This window comes from Conger conger, chromosome 13 (assembly GCF_963514075.1).
Source record: "Conger conger chromosome 13, fConCon1.1, whole genome shotgun sequence".
NCBI lineage: Eukaryota > Metazoa > Chordata > Actinopteri > Anguilliformes > Congridae > Conger > Conger conger.
In genome coordinates, this window is record NC_083772.1 from 275,263 (window position 1) to 294,494 (window position 19,232).

At 48.0% G+C, this 19,232-nt stretch overlaps 1 protein-coding gene across 1 annotated transcript; it reads right to left on the reverse strand.

Moving 5' to 3' along the window:
- Positions 1-2,206: 2,206 nt before the first annotated feature.
- farsb (phenylalanyl-tRNA synthetase subunit beta) lies at positions 2,207-18,916 on the reverse strand. The gene is made up of 17 exons (XM_061217335.1): positions 18,783-18,916; positions 17,543-17,598; positions 16,846-17,000; positions 16,099-16,171; positions 13,909-14,024; positions 13,610-13,760; positions 13,164-13,272; positions 11,720-11,790; positions 8,546-8,607; positions 8,345-8,396; positions 7,716-7,777; positions 7,235-7,439; positions 6,484-6,564; positions 5,622-5,714; positions 5,002-5,119; positions 3,463-3,615; positions 2,207-2,704 (listed from the first exon to the last, which is right to left on the reverse strand). The coding sequence occupies exons 1-17, from the start codon at positions 18,838-18,840 to the stop codon at positions 2,553-2,555; spliced, it is 1,767 nt and encodes a 588-aa protein (XP_061073319.1). The 5' UTR covers positions 18,841-18,916; the 3' UTR covers positions 2,207-2,552.
- Between the last annotated feature and the right edge of the window lie 316 nt (positions 18,917-19,232).

The window sequence follows — 19,232 nt, forward strand, 5'->3', positions numbered from 1 at the left end:
CACAGACAGGACTGCACAAAATCAGTCCCTTCCTCTCAGCCAAAGCTATTTATGCTTGTCATAGGTTTATTGAGCACTATTTACGATTGTCTCTGTATGATGAAACCGAATATAAATTAAATGCTATAAATAAAATTGTTATACATTTGTGCGTGTGCACAGTTGTGTGTTGTGCACGTATGTGTGTGTGTGTGTGTGTGTGTGTGAAAGGAAGCAATTAAGCAGCTGAGAAATAAGAAAAAGATGCCAGAGACAGGCCAACATAATGCATGATATACACTCACCGATGATCTTTTCAGCCAATCGTGTGGCAGCAGTGCAATGCATACAATCATGTAGATACAGGTCAGGAGCTTCAGTTAATGTTCACATCAACCATCAGAATCTAAGTGACTTTGACCGTGGAATGATTGTTGGTGGTTTGAGTATCTCAGAAACTGCTCATGTAAAATGCATTGATAGGTTGGTGCGTTTAATTGCGTAAAGGTAAAATATGTCATTTCCTAACAATCAAGAGAGGAAGAGAGGAATAGCAGCAACAAAGCAACACTGTTTATCCCTTCTTCTCTGAGGACACACTGATGTTGAATTAGTCAATTTGTCAAGCTAACTAGCCTGTAGCTAACTAGCCTATAGCTAATTTACTTGTTGCTACCAATAGCGAACTGGTATTGTTTTCACCCTAGATATGTATTCTTTGCTTGGATAATAAGCAATAGTATACACTTTCAGTGACTGCATGCTTGGAGTGCAATTTGGGCAGCTACACGCAAACAATCAGAATAAGACGTCAGTGAGCCTTATTCAATGATAGGAAGGGATTTACAATGGTCTTAATATTTTAACACAAACATCTTACCTATTGTTCCTTCACAGAAAGTGAATGCAGTTTTGCCTTTAACCATTCATTCCCAAGCCCAATATTAAACGGCTCCACCCAAATCCCACGTCATTTTGGCTTGGGTCGAGAAAAACATTTAGGGTTTTAATATGGGCTCAAAACAATGGAGGACTAAGGTAGAGTTTGAAAAGGTGTGTTTTTAGTCTGCGTCAAAATAGGGGGAGGGATTCTGCTGTCCTGACAGTGGTAGGCAAGTCATTCCACCACTGAGGAACCAGAACGGAAAACAGGCGTGAACGTGCAGCTTGACCGCCAGGTGCCCGTAGAGAGGGAACCATAAGGCGACCAGAGCTGGCAGACCGGAGTGGTCTAGCTGGGGAGTAGGGAGTGATCAGGGATTGTATGTAATGTGGGGCAGTCCCCTTAGCAGCCTGAAATGCCAATACTAGGGCCTTGAATCGGATGCGTGCGGCAATAGGAAAGCCAGTGGAGGCCAATGAGGAGGGGGGTGACATGAGCCGACCTGGGCTGACTGGTGATCAGGCGGCTGCAGCATTCTGGACCAGCTGGAGGGGCTTGATGGGCACACGCTGGGAGACCGGCTAGGAGGGAGTTGCAGTAATCCAGGCGGGAAATGATGAGCGCCTGGACTAGGAGCTGGGTGGCTTTCTCAGTCAGGAGACTGATGGATACGGCGTATATTGTACAGAAAGAACCTGCAGGTTCTGGCAGTGGAGGATACTTGTAGAGCCAGGGTGAGGCGGTTGTCAAGGGTCACCCCACAAGATTCTTGGCCGTTTGGGAGGAGGATACTACCTCAACAGTGATGTGACCTGACCGTGCATTCCAGAGTCAGGATACATTGTCACACTTTGTTTCTCTGAGCATTTGGCAATATTGTTAAAATGTGTATGTATATGAAGGCACTACGGAGGAAATCATGGAAATTACAAAGAAGTCATAAAACTGCCAATAAATAAATAAATAAAAGGAATCTCGGTGGCGCAGCACTGACCGCATGCTCATTGCGAGCCGCGACGTTGGCGGTTCGAATCCGACCGTCTGACTATTTGTCGCATGTCTTCCCCTCTCTCTCGCCCCCATTCTTCCTGTCTCTATATACTGTCCAATAAAGCTGAAAAAGGCCTAAAAAATATCTTAAAAAAAAAAAATAAAAAAAAAAGGAATCTGTGACCTCTTGAGTCTCAACCGTTCGCAAGGCGGACAGAGGCTCCCTCCCAGGGTGCCTCTGGGCTGGTTGCCATGACAATGCCTGTTGAGGGTGCAGGGGGGAGGGGTAGAATGTGGGAAGGACAGCCAGCCAATCAAAGCGAGAGGAAAAAGTGTAGAAGAAAGGAGGAAATATCAGGTCCAGGAGCAGATTTTATTAATGTTTTCAAACTGCCGTACATACAGAGGTTATTATTCATATTCACTTAAAGAGCGTCATGTTTATAAAAGTGAGTGTAACAGTGTAACATCAACTACACGGCACCGAGTGCCTGATCCTGACCACACCCACTGCATGATGACTGATTATACTGCTGCACTGTACTCTATCCCTAAGCCTAACTGCGAACCCTAACCCTAACCCTATCCCTAAGCCTAACTGTGAACCCTAACCCTAACCCAAGCTCTTCAGTACATCTCTCCGTCAGGGCGGGGCTAGTGGGGCTAGTGGGGCTAGTGGGTGTGTCTACCCGGGGGAGGGTCACAGGAACAGCTCCATGTCGATGTCGAGGGCGGAGCAGGGCATGGTCAGCTCGAAGCGGGTGATGACATCAGGATGTAGGACCCCAAGGTGGCCGATGCTCTGCCCGCGAGCAAATACCTCCGCACAACGTCCTGGGAAGAAGGTGGGGTCTGCCCAGGAGAGAGAGAGAGGGAGGGTAGAGGTAGAGAGAGAGAGAGAGAGAGGGAGAGGGAGAGAGGGAGAGGGAGAGAGAGAGAGGGAGAGAGAGAGGGGGGGGAGAGAGAGGGAGAGAGTAGAGGGTGGAGAGAGAGTAGAGAGGGTAGACAGAGAAAGGACAGGAAGCGAGAGAGGGTAGATAGGGGTAGGATATAAGTTTAATAACTTAAAGGAAAACACCAACATTTCAGGAAATAAGCCTTTTTTCATTTTCATTTTTGTGCATAACACGGCACAATTTACATGTTAGCAAAACATGTTAACCTAGCCTAAAGACGAAGTCTATCGGAGTCAGTCGCCTACGTCCTTCAAAGTGAAGAAATACACCTTACAGCAACTCCGAAGTGGTCTTATTTACACAAGGTATCGTGTTTGTTTGTAATACACATGCAGGAAAAAAAATAGTAAAAACAAGACGTTTTCAGAGAAGTTAGACGGTTGGATCTATGACCGCTGAACACACGTGTATCCTCTTCTGTCTTCCGCTGGTTGAGCATAGAGACCCGCACACCTTCTTTAGGTAGTTTTAAAGGGTAGAACTCCGAAAACAACGTCTCTCATTTTTACAATTGTTTTTCCCTGTGCAGCCCTATGCTGATTGGATGTGGTAGCAGCTTACCCTGTGCTGATTGGATGTGGTAGCAGCTTACCCTGTGCTGATTGGATGTGGTAGCAGCTTACCCTGTGCTGATTGGATGAGGTAGCAGCTTACCCTGTGCTGATTGGATGTGGTAGCCCTCTGTCTGCCCTGGTTGGACCTCCAGCAGCTGCATGACCCGGTCCAGCAGGCCGTGGATCACCTCGAACCCAGGACTCTTACTGTAGTACAGCGCACACAGACGCCGGCTGTTCCTCGCGCCCACGTCTGAGGAGAGGAGACAAAAGACAGCTCCTTATACACACAAATATACACACCTACACCTGTACTGTAAATATACACACCTACACCTGTACTGTAAATATACACACCTACACCTGTACTGTAAATATACATACCTACACCTGTACTGTAAATATACATACCTACACCTGTACTGTAAATATACACACATATACCTGTACTCTAAATATACACACATATACCTGTACTCTAAATATACACACATACACCTATATTTTAAATATATTCACAGACACCTATACACATAAATATACACATACACCTATACTGTAAATAAATAAATTGTGCAAGCACTGAAAAACTGTGGGATCATTTACATTACATTTTAGTCATTTGGCAGACGCTTTTAATCCAAAGCGACTTACAAGTGCACAGGTTCTTCCACAAGTCAAAGCATCACATCCATAACTAGGAAAATACACATGAAATGCTGTTCTAAACATAGTCATCATAAGTGCAATTTTCTTTTTGCACTCATGATGATCAGGTTGCAGAGGTCAACTCCTTTTATTATTTGGAGAAGCACTGCTCCACAGTCACCCGAGAAAACATCTGCCTGCGTACGACACATCTCTCTCTCTCGATAAAGACCCGCATCGGACACATCTCTCTCTCGATAAAGACCCGCATCGGACACATCTCTCTCTCGATAAAGACCCGCATTGGACACATCTCTCTCTCTCTCTCGATAAAGACCCGCATCGGACACATCTCTCTCTCGATAAAGACCCGCATCGGACACATCTCTCTCTCTCTCTCGATAAAGACCCGCATCGGACACATCTCTCTCTCTCTCGATAAAGACCCGCATCGGACACATCTCTCTCTCTCTCGATAAAGACCCGCATCGGACAGTTTCTCAATCATGTTGCAAGGTGATTGATGTGCATTGACTTGCATTTAAAGGTTATTCACGAGCATGCACACACACACGCACTCACAATCACATGCACACCCTCACACACCCTCACACACCCTCACACACACACACACACACACACACACACACACACACACACACACACACACCCTCACACCCTCACACACCCTCACTCACACACACACACACACACACCCCCTCACTCACACCCCCTCACTCACACACACACACACACACACACACACACACACACACACACACACACACACACACACACACACACACACACACACACACCTCACACACACACACACACCCTCACACACGCACACCCTCTCACACACACACACACACACACACACACACACACACACACACACACACACACCCACACACACACACACACACATACACACCCTCACTCACACACACACACACACACACACACACACACACACCCTCACACAAACCTCTCGTATCGTCCTTCAGCACTACATCAGAGATCTCGAAGAGCTTCAGGGGGAGGGGCATCTTCCTGTTAGCCGCAGCGGTCTTCAACAGCCCGGGGATCAGGGAGGTACGCGCCACCTGCAGGCAGAGAGAGTTACTGCAGCAACAGCGCCACCTGCAGGCAGAGAGAGTTACTGCAGCTACAGCGCCACCTGCAGGCAGAGAGAGTTACTGCAGCTACAGCGCCACCTGCAGGCAGAGAGATTTACTGCAGCTACAGCGCCACCTGCAGGCAGAGAGAGTTACTGCAGCTACAGCGCCACCTGCAGGCAGAGAGAGTTACTGCAGCTACAGCGCCACCTGCAGGCAGAGAGAGTTACTGCAGCTACAGCGCCACCTGCAGGCAGAGAGTTACTTCAGCTACAGCAACCTCTGCTGGAAAACATTGTGTATGACACACTTAAGCAATAAAAAATAAAAAAATTATTAAATAATTTAAAAACATACCCTCACGTCTTCATTTTGTATATGCGCATTATGACAAAAAAATGAAGTAAAATCTGTTGGCAACTGGAAGTAGAGACTGAAAAGCACAAAGTGTATTTATTATTGTTTGTTGAAAAAGTGGACATTTTAGTACCTGGAACTCTGCAGTTTTTGGGTTGGCGATGTGCACGGCTTTCGTCTCTGCGATGTTCCTCCCCAGCTTATCAGCAATGTCCTCCTGAGAGCACTACAGAGAGAGCACGGTTTATCCCTCACACACACACACACACACACACACACACACACACACACACACACACACACACCTATCCCCCTCACACGCCTGTCTGATCATCACTGATCCACACACACTCTGGCCAGTAACATTTGCCTGCCCTGAACTAAAGAACCAACTCAGCCACCAAATGTGAGAGCAAAAGAGAGACAGAGAGAGAGAGAGGCAGAGACGGAGAGAGAGGGAGAGAGAGCCGGAGAGAGAGAGAGAGAGACGGAGAGAGAGAGAGAGAGAGAGAGAGACGGAGAGAGAGAGAGGGAGAGAGACGGAGAGAGAGAGAGAGGGAGAGAGAGACGGAGAGAGAGAGAGAGACGGAGAGAGAGAGAGACGGAGAGAGAGAGAGAGAGAGAGAGAGAGGGAGAGAGAGAGAGAGAGAGAGAGAGAGAGGGAGAGACAGAGAGAGAGAGGCAGAGACGGAGAGAGAGGGAGAGAGAGCCGGAGAGAGAGAGAGAGAGAGAGAGAGAGACGGAGAGAGAGAGAGGGAGAGAGAGACGGAGAGAGAGAGAGGGAGAGACGGAGAGACAGAGAGAGAGAGAGGCAGAGACGGAGAGAGACGGAGAGAGGGAGAGAGAGCCGGAGAGAGAGAGAGAGAGAGAGAGAGACGGAGAGAGAGAGAGGGAGAGAGAGACGGAGAGAGAGAGAGAGAGGGAGAGAGAGATGGATGGAGAGAGAGAGAGAGAGAGAGAGAGAGAGAGAGAGAGAGAGAGAGAGAGGTCTGTACCAGAGCGAAGGTCAGTGCTTCAGTGAATCCAGCTGCAGCGAGATCCTGCCTCAGGAGCTCCGTCAGCTTGTTCAGAGGGAGCTGCACACACACACACACACACACACACACACACACACACACACACACACACACACACACACACAGACACGCACGCACACACACACACACACACACACACGCACGCACACACACACACACACACACACACACACACACAGACACGCACGCACACACACACACAGACACACACACACACACACACACAGACACGCACGCACACACACACACAGACACGCACGCACGCACACGCACACACACGCGCACACGCGCGCACACACACGCACACGCATGCACACGCATGCACACACATGCACACACACACAGACACGCACGCACGCACGCACGCACGCACGCACGCACGCACACACACACACACACACACACACACGCGCGCACACGCACGCACGCACACGCACACGCACGCAGACACAGACACACACACACGTAGTTAAGGCAGAGCATAATTCTACATTACATTACAGGCATTTTGCAGACACTCTTATCCAGAGCGACGTACACGCAAACACCATTACATATTATGATGAATCTTTATGATACACTTTCAGAGCAGTGTAAAGTTTCTGTTAGGACAGCCACAGAGAGGATTGGTCAACCTGGGTCTGTCACTAGAGGAACTTACAGGGGCTCTAACTCCTCATTAAAGCACAGGAGAGGGGTGTGGTTTCACCTGGTTAGCCACGGTGTAGGTGCGCGGCGTTGTGCGGACGATGTTGTTAAAGCCATACGCAATGGCGGCATCCTCCATGATGTCACAGGCATGGATGACATCAGAGCGGGTGGGTGGGATCTCCACCCGGATCTGCCCGTCCTCCGCGACCTCCGAGCGCAAGCACATCCGGGTCAGGAGCTTCGCAATGTCCTCCGCCGACTCACTGAAGCGCACGTCATTAGCGTATTACATTCGCACATTACATTTATTTAGCAGGCATGTTAGCGCATTAAATACTATTAATTTAGCAGGCTTCTTAGCACATCATATTAGCACATTATATTCATTTAGACATGGTAGCATGTTACTTTAGTGCATAACATTACATTAATTTAGCTAGCATGCTGCATTTATTCAGCAGAAACTCAGATCTGGAGTTACAGATGCAAGAGCTCAGTGTACTAAGCTGAAGAGTAAAGGGCACAGCCACAGGCCTCACCTGATGCCCACTCTCTGGTTGATGAAATCTCCCGTCAGAGTCTCCGTCCTGTAAGCCAGCTCCTGTGGGAGGGGGGGCGGTTAGACTGTGCTCCTACACACCAGGGGGGCGGTTAGACTGTGCTCCTCCACACCAGGGGAACGGTTAGACTGTGCTCCTACACACCAGGGGAACGGTTAGACTGTGCTCCTACACACCAGGGGGGCGGTTAGACTGTGCTCCTACACACCAGGGGGGCGGTTAGACTGTGCTCCTACACACCAGGGGGGCGGTTAGAATGTGCTCCTACACACCAGGGGAACGGTTAGACTGTGCTCCTACACACCAGGGGGGCGGTTAGACTGTGCTCCTACACACCAGGGGGGTGGTTAGACTGTGCTCCTACACACCAGGGGGGCGGTTAGACTGTGCTCCTACACACCAGGGGGGCGGTTAGACTGTGCTCCTACACACCAGGGGGGCGGTTAGACTGTGCTCCTACACACCAGGGGGGCGGTTAGACTGTGCTCCTAGCATTCAGGGGGACGGTTAGACTGTGCTCCTACACACCAGGGGAACGGTTAGACAGCTCTCGCTCCTAAAAACAACTCAGGCAACAAGAGCTTTACTGTAGGCCGGGAGGCACGTACTGGGTAAATGCAGGTTCTGCCATCAGGGTATACCACTTCAGCCGCCTCCACTCTGAAAAAAGAAACGGGTTTCACTTCACAAACAGAACAGGGCTTCACTTAACAAACAGAACAGGGTTTCACTTAACAAACAGAACACAGAAATACAGAAACACAGGAAAATGTATCCAGTAAGTACATTTTTAGAATGTTATAACTTACGTGAAAGGCTGTTCACAGTATTCACTGAACATTGTGACCATCATGTCCAGAACAATCTGCGCCTGATTGAAACAAAAACACCCCAAATTTTTTATTAATTTCTCAAGCGACAAGAGGGCATGATAAAATAAAGGTTATGGACGTTGTAAAGTTATATAAGGTCATCCCAATGCACAGCTGTGCATATGTGTCGCTGTATGAAACAGTCCCACGGTTTGTATACTGTAAGTATAACAGGCTGTAATGTAGAGTATAACAGGCTGTAATGTAGAGTATAACAGGCTGGTAATGTAGAGTATAGCAGGCTGTAATGTAGAGTATAACAGGCTGCTGTAATGTAGAGTATAACAGGCTGTAATGTAGAGTATAACAGGCTGTAATGTAGAGTATAACAGGCTGGTAATGTAGAGTATAACAGGCTGGTAATGTAGAGTATAACAGGCTGGTAATGTAGAGTATAACAGGCTGTAATGTAGAGTATAACAGGCTGGTAATGTAGAGTATAACAGGCTGGTAATGTAGAGAATAACAGGCTGGTAATGTAGAGTATAACAGGCTGTAATGTAGAGTATAACAGGCTCTAATGTAGAGTATAACAGGCTGCTGTAATGTAGAGTATAACAGGCTGTAATGTAGAGTATAACAGGCTGTAATGTAGAGTATAACAGGCTGTAATGTAGAGTATAACAGGCTGTAATGTAGAGTATAACAGGCTGGTAATGTAGAGTATAACAGGCTGGTAATGTAGAGTATAACAGGCTGTAATGTAGAGTATAACAGGCTGTAATGTAGAGTATAACAGGCTGTAATGTAGAGTATAACAGGCTGCTGTAATGTAGAGTATAACAGGCTGTAATGTAGAGTATAACAGGCTGTAATGTAGAGTATAACAGGCTGGTAATGTAGAGTATAACAGGCTGGTAATGTAGAGTATAACAGGCTGGTAACGTAGAGTATAACAGGCTGTAATGTAGAGTATAACAGGCTGTAATGTAGAGTATAACAGGCTGTAATGTAGAGTATAACAGGCTGCTGTAATGTAGAGTATAACAGGCTGTAATGTAGAGTATAACAGGCTGTAATGTAGAGTATAACAGGTTGTAATGTAGAGTATAACAGGCTGCTGTAATGTAGAGTATAACAGGCTGCTGTAATGTAGAGTATAACAGGCTGTAATGTAGAGTATAACAGGCTGTAATGTAGAGTATAACAGGCTGCTGTAATGTAGAGTATAACAGGCTGTAATGTAGAGTATAACAGGCTGTAATGTAGAGTATAACAGGTTGTAATGTAGAGTATAACAGACTGCTGTAATGTAGAGTATAACAGGCTGTAATGTAGAGTATAACAGGCTGTAATGTAGAGTATAACAGGCTGCTGTAATGTAGAGTATAACAGGCTGTAATGTAGAGTATAACAGGCTGTAATGTAGAGTATAACAGGCTGTAATGTAGAGTATAACAGGCTGGTAATGTAGAGTATAACAGGCTGTAATGTAGAGTATAACAGGCTGGTAATGTAGAGTATAACAGGCTGGTAATGTAGAGTATAACAGGCTGGTAATGTAGAGTATAACAGGCTGTAATGTAGAGTATAACAGGCTGTAATGTAGAGTATAACAGGCTGTAATGTAGAGTATAACAGGCTGCTGTAATGTAGAGTATAACAGGCTGTAATGTAGAGTATAACAGGCTGTAATGTAGAGTATAACAGGTTGTAATGTAGAGTATAACAGGCTGCTGTAATGTAGAGTATAACAGGCTGCTGTAATGTAGAGTATAACAGGCTGTAATGTAGAGTATAACAGGCTGCTGTAATGTAGAGTATAACAGGCTGTAATGTAGAGTATAACAGGCTGTAATGTAGAGTATAACAGGTTGTAATGTAGAGTATAACAGACTGCTGTAATGTAGAGTATAACAGGCTGTAATGTAGAGTATAACAGGCTGTAATGTAGAGTATAACAGGCTGCTGTAATGTAGAGTATAACAGGCTGTAATGTAGAGTATAACAGGCTGGTAATGTAGAGTATAACAGGCTGTAATGTAGAGTATAACAGGCTGTAATGTAGAGTATAACAGGCTGTAATGTAGAGTATAACAGGCTGCTGTAATGTAGAGTATAACAGGCTGTAATGTAGAGTATAACAGGCTGTAATGTAGAGTATAACAGGCTGCTGTAATGTAGAGTATAACAGGCTGTAATGTAGAGTATAACAGGCTGTAATGTAGAGTATAACAGGTTGTAATGTAGAGTATAACAGGCTGCTGTAATGTAGAGTATAACAGGCTGCTGTAATGTAGAGTATAACAGGCTGTAATGTAGAGTATAACAGGCTGCTGTAATGTAGAGTATAACAGGCTGTAATGTAGAGTATAACAGGCTGCTGTAATGTAGAGTATAACAGGCTGTAATGTAGAGTATAACAGGCTGTAATGTAGAGTATAACAGGCTGCTGTAATGTAGAGTATAACAGGCTGTAATGTAGAGTATAACAGGCTGTAATGTAGAGTATAACAGGTTGTAATGTAGAGTATAACAGGCTGCTGTAATGTAGAGTATAACAGGCTGCTGTAATGTAGAGTATAACAGGCTGTAATGTAGAGTATAACAGGCTGCTGTAATGTAGAGTATAACAGGCTGTAATGTAGAGTATAACAGGCTGTAATGTAGAGTATAACAGACTGCTGTAATGTAGAGTATAACAGGCTGTAATGTAGAGTATAACAGGCTGCTGTAATGTAGAGTATAACAGGCTGCTGTAATGTAGAGTATAACAGGCTGTAATGTAGAGTATAACAGGCTGTAATGTAGAGTATAACAGGCTGGTAATGTAGAGTATAACAGGCTGTAATGTAGAGTATAACAGGCTGTAATGTAGAGTATAACAGGCTGTAATGTAGAGTATAACAGGCTGGTAATGTAGAGTATAACAGGCTGTAATGTAGAGTATAACAGGCTGTAATGTAGAGTATAACAGGCTGTAATATAGAGTATAACAGGCTGTAATGTAGAGTATAACAGGCTGCTGTAATGTAGAGTATAACAGGCTGTAATGTAGAGTATAACAGGCTGTAATGTAGAGTATAACAGGCTGTAATGTAGAGTATAACAGGCTGTAATGTAAAGCATGTTTTAACAGAATGTCGCTTGACGCAGGAATCGCTAGCGTACCTTTGTGAGGTCGGTGGCTGTGCATTCGATGAACACATTTTTGGTGTTGAGGGAGATTTTCGAGTGGTCCCCTGTCACACGGCAGCACAACAGTGAGCATTTCACACAACAGAAACATTTCACACAGCCCATTAGATGCCTGTTCCACAGGATAACTGAGTTCGCTGAATAACTGTAGAAAGTTAAAAACCAGAACAGCTCTTTCCACGTCTGCCCATGTTCCAGATTTGGGAGGGTTCCGTGTATAACTCAGTTCAGTTACCCGGCTAACTCCTGTAAACAAGGCCCTGGGAGCCCTAGAATCCACACCTCCTCCCAGTGTCAATATGCACGGGCATGACTTCCGGATCCAGTAAACTCTAAACCAGTGGTCTCCAACTTTGGTCCCGGAGAACTACAGGGTCTGCTGTTTTTCGTTGTTACTCCGCACTTAATCGATTAGAGCAGTTGATTGCACAGTTAACTCACCTCACCTGTTCACCTGGGTCTCAGCAGGGTGCTAATTAATGTGAAAACAAAAACCAGGAGACCCAGTAGCTCTCCAGGACCAGGGTTGGAGACCACAGCTCCACATACAGCCTGAAGACCTTTATTATTATCATTAATGCATTCATTTCTTATTTAGCCGATGCTTTCATCATAGCTTTTCAGCTATTAACAGTTGATTAGTCTACGCAGGGGACAATCTCCCCTGGAGCAATGTGGGGTTAAGGGCCTTGCTCAAAGGGCCCAACAGCTGCACTGATATTATTGTGGCTACACCGGGGCTTGAACCACCAACCTTCCGGCTCCCAGTCAAACACCTAAGTCACTAGGCTACAGACTGCGCCAGCAGATCTGTTTGTATGAAGCTGTAACTGAAGTGTTGGATTGGAGCAGGGCTGAGTGTTGGGTTGGGGCAGGGCTGAGTGTGGAGTGTTGGGTTGGGGCAGGGCTGAGTGTTGGGTTGGGGCAGGGCTGAGTGTTGGGTTGGGGTAGGGCTGAGTGTGGAGTGTTGGGTTGGGGCAGGGCTGAGTGCTGGGTTGGGGCAGGGTTGAATGTTGGGTTGGGGCAGGGCTGAGTGTTGGGTTGGGGTAGGGCTGAGTGTGGAGTGTTGGGTTGGGCAGGGCTGAGCGTTGGGTTGGGGCAGGGCTGAGTGTTGGGTTGGGGTAGGGCTGAGTGTGGAGTGTTGGGTTGGGCAGGGCTGAGCGTTGGGTTGGGGCAGGACTAAGTGCTGGGTTGGGGCAAGGCTGAGTGTTGGGTTGGGGCAGGGCTGAGTGTTGGGTTGGGGCAGGGCTGAATGTTGGGTTGGGGCAGGGCTGAGTGTTGAGTGTTGGGTTGGGGCAGGGCTGAGTGTTGAGTGTTGAGTGTTGAGTGTTGGGTTGGGGCAGGGCTGAGTGTTGGGTTGGGGCAGGGCTGAGTGTTGGGTTGGGGCAGGGCTGAGTGTTGGGTTGGGGAAACTCACCGTTAATGATGGGGGGCATGGACAGGACGATGCCATTGCTGTCGTAGATGACGGGGTACACAGGCTTGTCCTCGATGATGTGCAGGTAGTGCCGCAGATGACTGTCGCTCTGAAACGCATCACATCCAGTGAACCCAACATTCACCCATGTTTCATATTACATGTCATCCAACAGTTTTACTGACTTCAAATTCTGCCAGCAAATTCTTACAATGCACCGCATGACACACATCAACATAAAGAATCAATAAACAAAAGTGCAGGCGTGCCCACTCTAGTGGACTGGACCCATTACCAGCAGTGACTGTTACATCAGCATTGGAATGTGCTAATCGAGTGTTTACAACCTCACACCTTAAAGGTGTGCTAACACCCCGTCAGGGGTGCTAACAGGGAGTGTTTTCACAGCCCAGTGCACTGTAGCACTGGAGCTAGAGCAGGCTCACCTTGTACAGGCTCATGAGCTCCACGGCGCTGAACTCCCGGGCCTGGTTGAGGGGTGTAAAGCGGATGTCTGACGGGGGTTTGGCCGTGTAAGTGAAGGGTCCGGAGATGGAGTCCAGGTCGTGAGTCCCAATGGCCACCAGGGTCCTTTTCCTGCAGAAACCTCAAAGACCTCATTTCCTGTTTCTGTATGAAGCTCTATGCAACCAAAACTGAATTTAAACGGTGCAGTTTGAATCTGAAGCTTTATTGACTGGCTGAGATCAGACACGGAGCGCAGACGGCTCGGGAGTGTGCAAACCTGCAGACGTTCTGGTGCAGCTTCTCCTGAAGCTCGATGAAGCTGTCGTAGCGCTGCGGCGTGAAGCTGATGTTCCGCAGGACCGCCGCCACAGCATGAGGGCGCACTGCAGCCGTCTGGAGAGAGAGAACGACCCAGCGTCAGCCACAACTACCCAGCGTCAGCCACAACTACCCAGCGTCAGCCACAGCGACCCAGCGTCAGCCACAACGACCCAGCGTCAGCCACAACTACCCAGCGTCAGCCACAACTACCCAGCGTTAGCCACAACTACCCAGCGTCAGCCACAACTACCCAGCGTCAGGCACAACTCTTTATTTCCTTCCCCCCTGACACCCAAGTCACCACACAGATCTCTGCCTGCTTGGCTGATATCTCTGCGTGGATGACTTCCCATCACCTGAAGCTCAACCTTGCCAAAACTGAGCTTCTCTACATCCCTGCTAAGTTCTCTCCGTCAATCGACCTCTCACTGACTGTTGAGGACTTTGTAGTTTCCTCCTCCTGTGCAGCAAAGAATCTTGGGGTGAGTCTAGATAACTGCCTCACCCTGGCTCCACAAGTATCCTCCACTGCCAGAACCTGCAGGTTTTTCTGTATAATATACGCCGTATCCGTCATCTCCTAACGGAGAAAGCCACCCAGCTCCTAGTCCAGGCGCTCGTCATTTCCCGCCTGGATTACTGCAACTCCCTCCTAGCCGGTCTCCCAGCGTGTGCCATCAAGCCCCTCCAGCTGGTCCAGAATGCTGCAGCCCGCCTGATCACCAGTCAGCCTAGGTCGGCTCATGTCACCCCGCTTCTCATTGGCCTCCACTGGCTTCCTATTGCCGCACGCATCCGATTCAAGGCCCTAGTGTTGGCATTTCAGGCTGCTAAGGGGACTGCCCCACCTTACATACAATCCTTGATCACTCCCTGCTCCCCAGCTAGACCACTCCGGTCTGCCAGCTCTGGTCGCCTTATGGTTCCCTCTCTGCGTGCACCTGGCGGTCGAGCTGCACGTTCACGCCTGTTTTCCGTTCTGGTTCCTCAGTGGTGGAATGACTTACCACTGTCAGGACAGCAGAATCCCTCCCCCTATTTCGACGCAGACTCAAAACCCACCTTCTCAAACTCTACCTTAGTCCTCCCTCCTGATTTCCCCCGCCCCTCCTTTCTGATATCCCTATCCTTGTCTAACCCCCCAAAAAAATAAAAAAAATAAAAATAAATGTTGCACTTATGATGACGACTATGTTTAGAACAGCATTCCATGTGCGTTTTCCTAGCTCTGGATGTGATGCTTTGACTTATGGTAGAACCTATGCACTTGTAAATCGCTTTGGATTAAAAGCATCTGCCAAATGACAAAAATGTAAAAATGTAAATGTAACTACCCAGCATCAGCCACAATGAGCCAGTGTCAGCCACAACTACCCAGCGTTAGCCACAACGACCCAACGTCAGCCACAACGACCCAACGTCAGCCACAGCGACCCAGCGTTAGCCACAATGACCCAGCGTCAGCCACAACGAGCCAGCGTCAGCCACAACGACCCAGCGTTAGCCACAACGACCCAGCGTCAGCCACAACTACCCAGCGTCAGCCACAACTACCCAGCGTCAGCCACAACGACCCAGCGTCAGCCACAACGACCCAGCGTTAGCCACAACGACCCAGCGTTAGCCACAACGACCCAGCGTTAGCCACAATGACCCAGCGCCAGCCACAATGACCCAGTGTCAGCCACAACGAGCAAACGTTAGCCACAACGAGCCAGCGTCAGCCACAACGAACAAACGTTAGCCACAACAACCCAGCGTTAGCCACAACGACCCAGCATTAGCCACAACGACCCAACGTTAGACACAACGACCCAACGTTAGACACAACGACCCAACGTTAGACACAACGATCCAGCGTTAGACACAACGACCCAGCGTTAGACACAACGACCCAGTGCAACGACCCAGCGTTAGCCACAACGACCCAGAGTTAGCCACAACGACCCAGCGTTAGACACAACGACCCAGCGTTAGACACAACGACCCAGCATTAGCCACAACGACCCAGCGTTAGACACAACGACCCAGCGTTAGACACAACGACCCAGCGTTAGACACAACGACCCAGAATTAGCCACAACGACCCAGCGTTAGACACAACGACCCAGCGTTAGCCGGGTGAGGACGGATTGGGACACTGTACCTCCTCTGTGATGACCAGTCTCTGGGGCTCCCCGTCAGTTGGACACACTCGCCTGTACCTGGGGGCCTCCGCCCTGCTCAGCACACACACGCGCACACACGCACACACACACACACACACACACACACACACACACAAGCGCGAACATACATATACACACACACACACACACACACACACACACACACACAAGCGCAAACATAAACACACACACGCCCACACACACAAACAAACATAAACACACACACACACACACACACACACACAAACGCAAACATACACATACACATACACATGCCCAGATACACAAACATAAACACACACACACACACAGGAGAGAAACAGCCTGGGTCAGAAAGTATGTTTGCAGGCTTTAACAAAACAAGGCCAAGAACTTCTATTCAGTGACAAAATGGTGGGGGCTAAACAACACTAGGGGTCAGGGTGGATTGTGGGATAGCGGTCAGGGTGGATTGTGGGATAGGGGTCAGGGTGGATTGTGGGATAGGGGTCAGGGTGTATTGTGGGATAGCGGTCAGGGTGTATTGTGGGATAGCGGTCAGGGTGGATTGTGGGATAGCGGTCAGGGTGGATTGTGGGATAGGGGTCAGGGTGGATTGTGGGATAGCGGTCAGGGTGGATTGTGGGATAGCGGTCAGGGTGGATTGAGGGATAGGGGTCAGGGTGGATTGTGGGATAGGGATCAGGGTGGATTGTGGGATGGGGTCAGGGCGTGGCAGTAGGTACCTCTCCTTGAAGACCTGCAGGCCCCGGACCAGCCCCTCCAAGCAGAGCAGGTCATAGCGATTGGCCGGTACGTCAATCTTATACAGAATCACATCAGAGGCCCCCTCCGCCCTGCCGTCACCCTGCTCCCGGCTGATGATGTCTCTCTCCGAGGTCTGGAGGGGAAGACCTGCCCTGTCACTCACCCGCCCTGTCACTCACCCGCCCTGTCACTCACGCGCCCTGTCACTCACCCACCCTGTCACTCACCCACCCTGTCACTCACCGCCCTGTCACTCACCGCCCTGTCACTCACCCACCCTGTCACTCACCCGCCCTGTCACTCACCCGCCCTGTCACTCACCCGCCCTGTCACTCACCGCCCTGTCACTCACCCGCCCTGTCACTCACCGCCCTGTCACTCACCCACCCTGTCACCCTGTCACTCACTCACCCTGTCACTCACCCGCCCTGTCACTCACCCACCCTGTCACTCACGCGCCCTGTCACTCACCCTGTCACTCACCCGCCCTGTCACTCACCCACCCTGTCACTCACCGCCCTGTCACTCACCGCCCTGTCACTCACCCACCCTGTCACCCTGTCACTCACCCACCCTGTCACCCTGTCACTCACCACCCTGTCACAGACAGGATCCATCTTTCCCGCCCCAGTTCCACAACCAACCAGGTCTATTTTCAATTTAAACATGACTTACAATCTCATCCAGCTCCAGCCCAAACTCAAAACAGAGCTCGTCAAATTCTTCATCCGCTGAGAGAGAGACAGAGAGAGAGAGAGAGAGAGAGAGAGAGATAAGGATCAGGTCAGAGAGGTACACCTGAAATGGCTGTGCACACTCAACACACTCACTCACTCACTCACACACTCACACACTCACACACTACTGTAAAGTGTGATAACTTTCTGTCTGGATCCTTCACTAACCCCCCAGCACTCCAGCGTACAGTCAGCACTGGTACACTCAGTGTTTGATACTGCCACAGATGTGTAGACAGTATCAGTCCACATCACCAGTAATCGCGTTTAATCAACACCCACCACGAATTGATTGTAGTATTTAAGTTGCGCTGGTTGTTCTTTAGGGGGGTGCGTTTTCATCTTAGTTGATATGGTTTAGACTCGTCTGTGTTTTGAGATCTTTTAGTTTCCGGGCACCCCTTTACATCACTGACTACTGATTTCCTCGCACCGTGATTTATGTCTGTATGTTTTATGCATTATGTATTGGGCCTATTTCATTAAATGCTTTTGTTGCGCCTATTCCTGCGTTTGTCTTCCCAATTATTTGTCGTGGCCTGAGCCGGTTGTGACAGTTTTAACTCAAACGTATTCTGTAGTTGTGGAGGAACAGTTCGGACAAAACTGATCATAACCATAAGCGTCTGAAAAAAACAAAACATTCTTAATCTTAAAATAGCAGGCATGACAGATTGCGGTTAGAAACGTCATCAGCCCACTGGAATGCTCGCGAGAATGAAACCTGATGATATCGCCACGATTCTGAGCTCACGGGAAGTCACACAACCAAGACAGACCATTACAATAACGCTCGCTAAAATATAAAACATTTAACTACATGCAGAAATGATGCAATCGCTGAGAAACTCCATGCACCACCCAGCGGTAATGAAGCAGTACTAGGTCGCTAGCAAGATAGCCATTTCGCTGGCTTGTCTTTTGTGCTGGCAGATATCCATAGATTTCACAGTTAAAATACACTTATTTCAGGTTAATAAATGTAGTGTGATCTTGTTGCACACTGCTTAATTTTCTAACGAGCTGACGTTATGTGTTGGCTCAGGCGACAGGCTAGCAATCGATGTTCGACTGCCATTCATTCATGACAAGAAACAACCCAAGACGCATTTTCATATTACGATTTTTCTTACAAACATTTCTTCCATTTCAAATATTATTAAAACGAAGTGTCTTACTGTATGTTCTGCCCAGGGCTTGGAAAATGAGATCCCGTTTGACGCTGACAGTCGGCATGGTCACTGGCGTTCCCCGTCTAGCTTCCTCTGTCTGCGAAGGACCCCAGTAAACCGGTGATGCTGGCCAATAAACTGCCTGATTTAATTAAAAATAGTTTGTTTTCTGCATCAACTTTCAATCAGATGTTCTTTGCACAAATAATGACAATAACAACAGTTCAATAAAAATAAGATGTTATTATTATTATTATTATTATTATTATTATTACTATTATTATTATTATTATAATTATTATTATTAGGAGTAATTGACCAACTCGGCATTATTGGTTGGTAAGTAATAAGACATCAGTGAAGTGATGTGTGTGTTTCTGCGATACTTATCATCACGTGGACAAGAAAAGCATCATTCAGGTCACAAGATAAAGAAAGATTAAGCTTTCCTGAAAC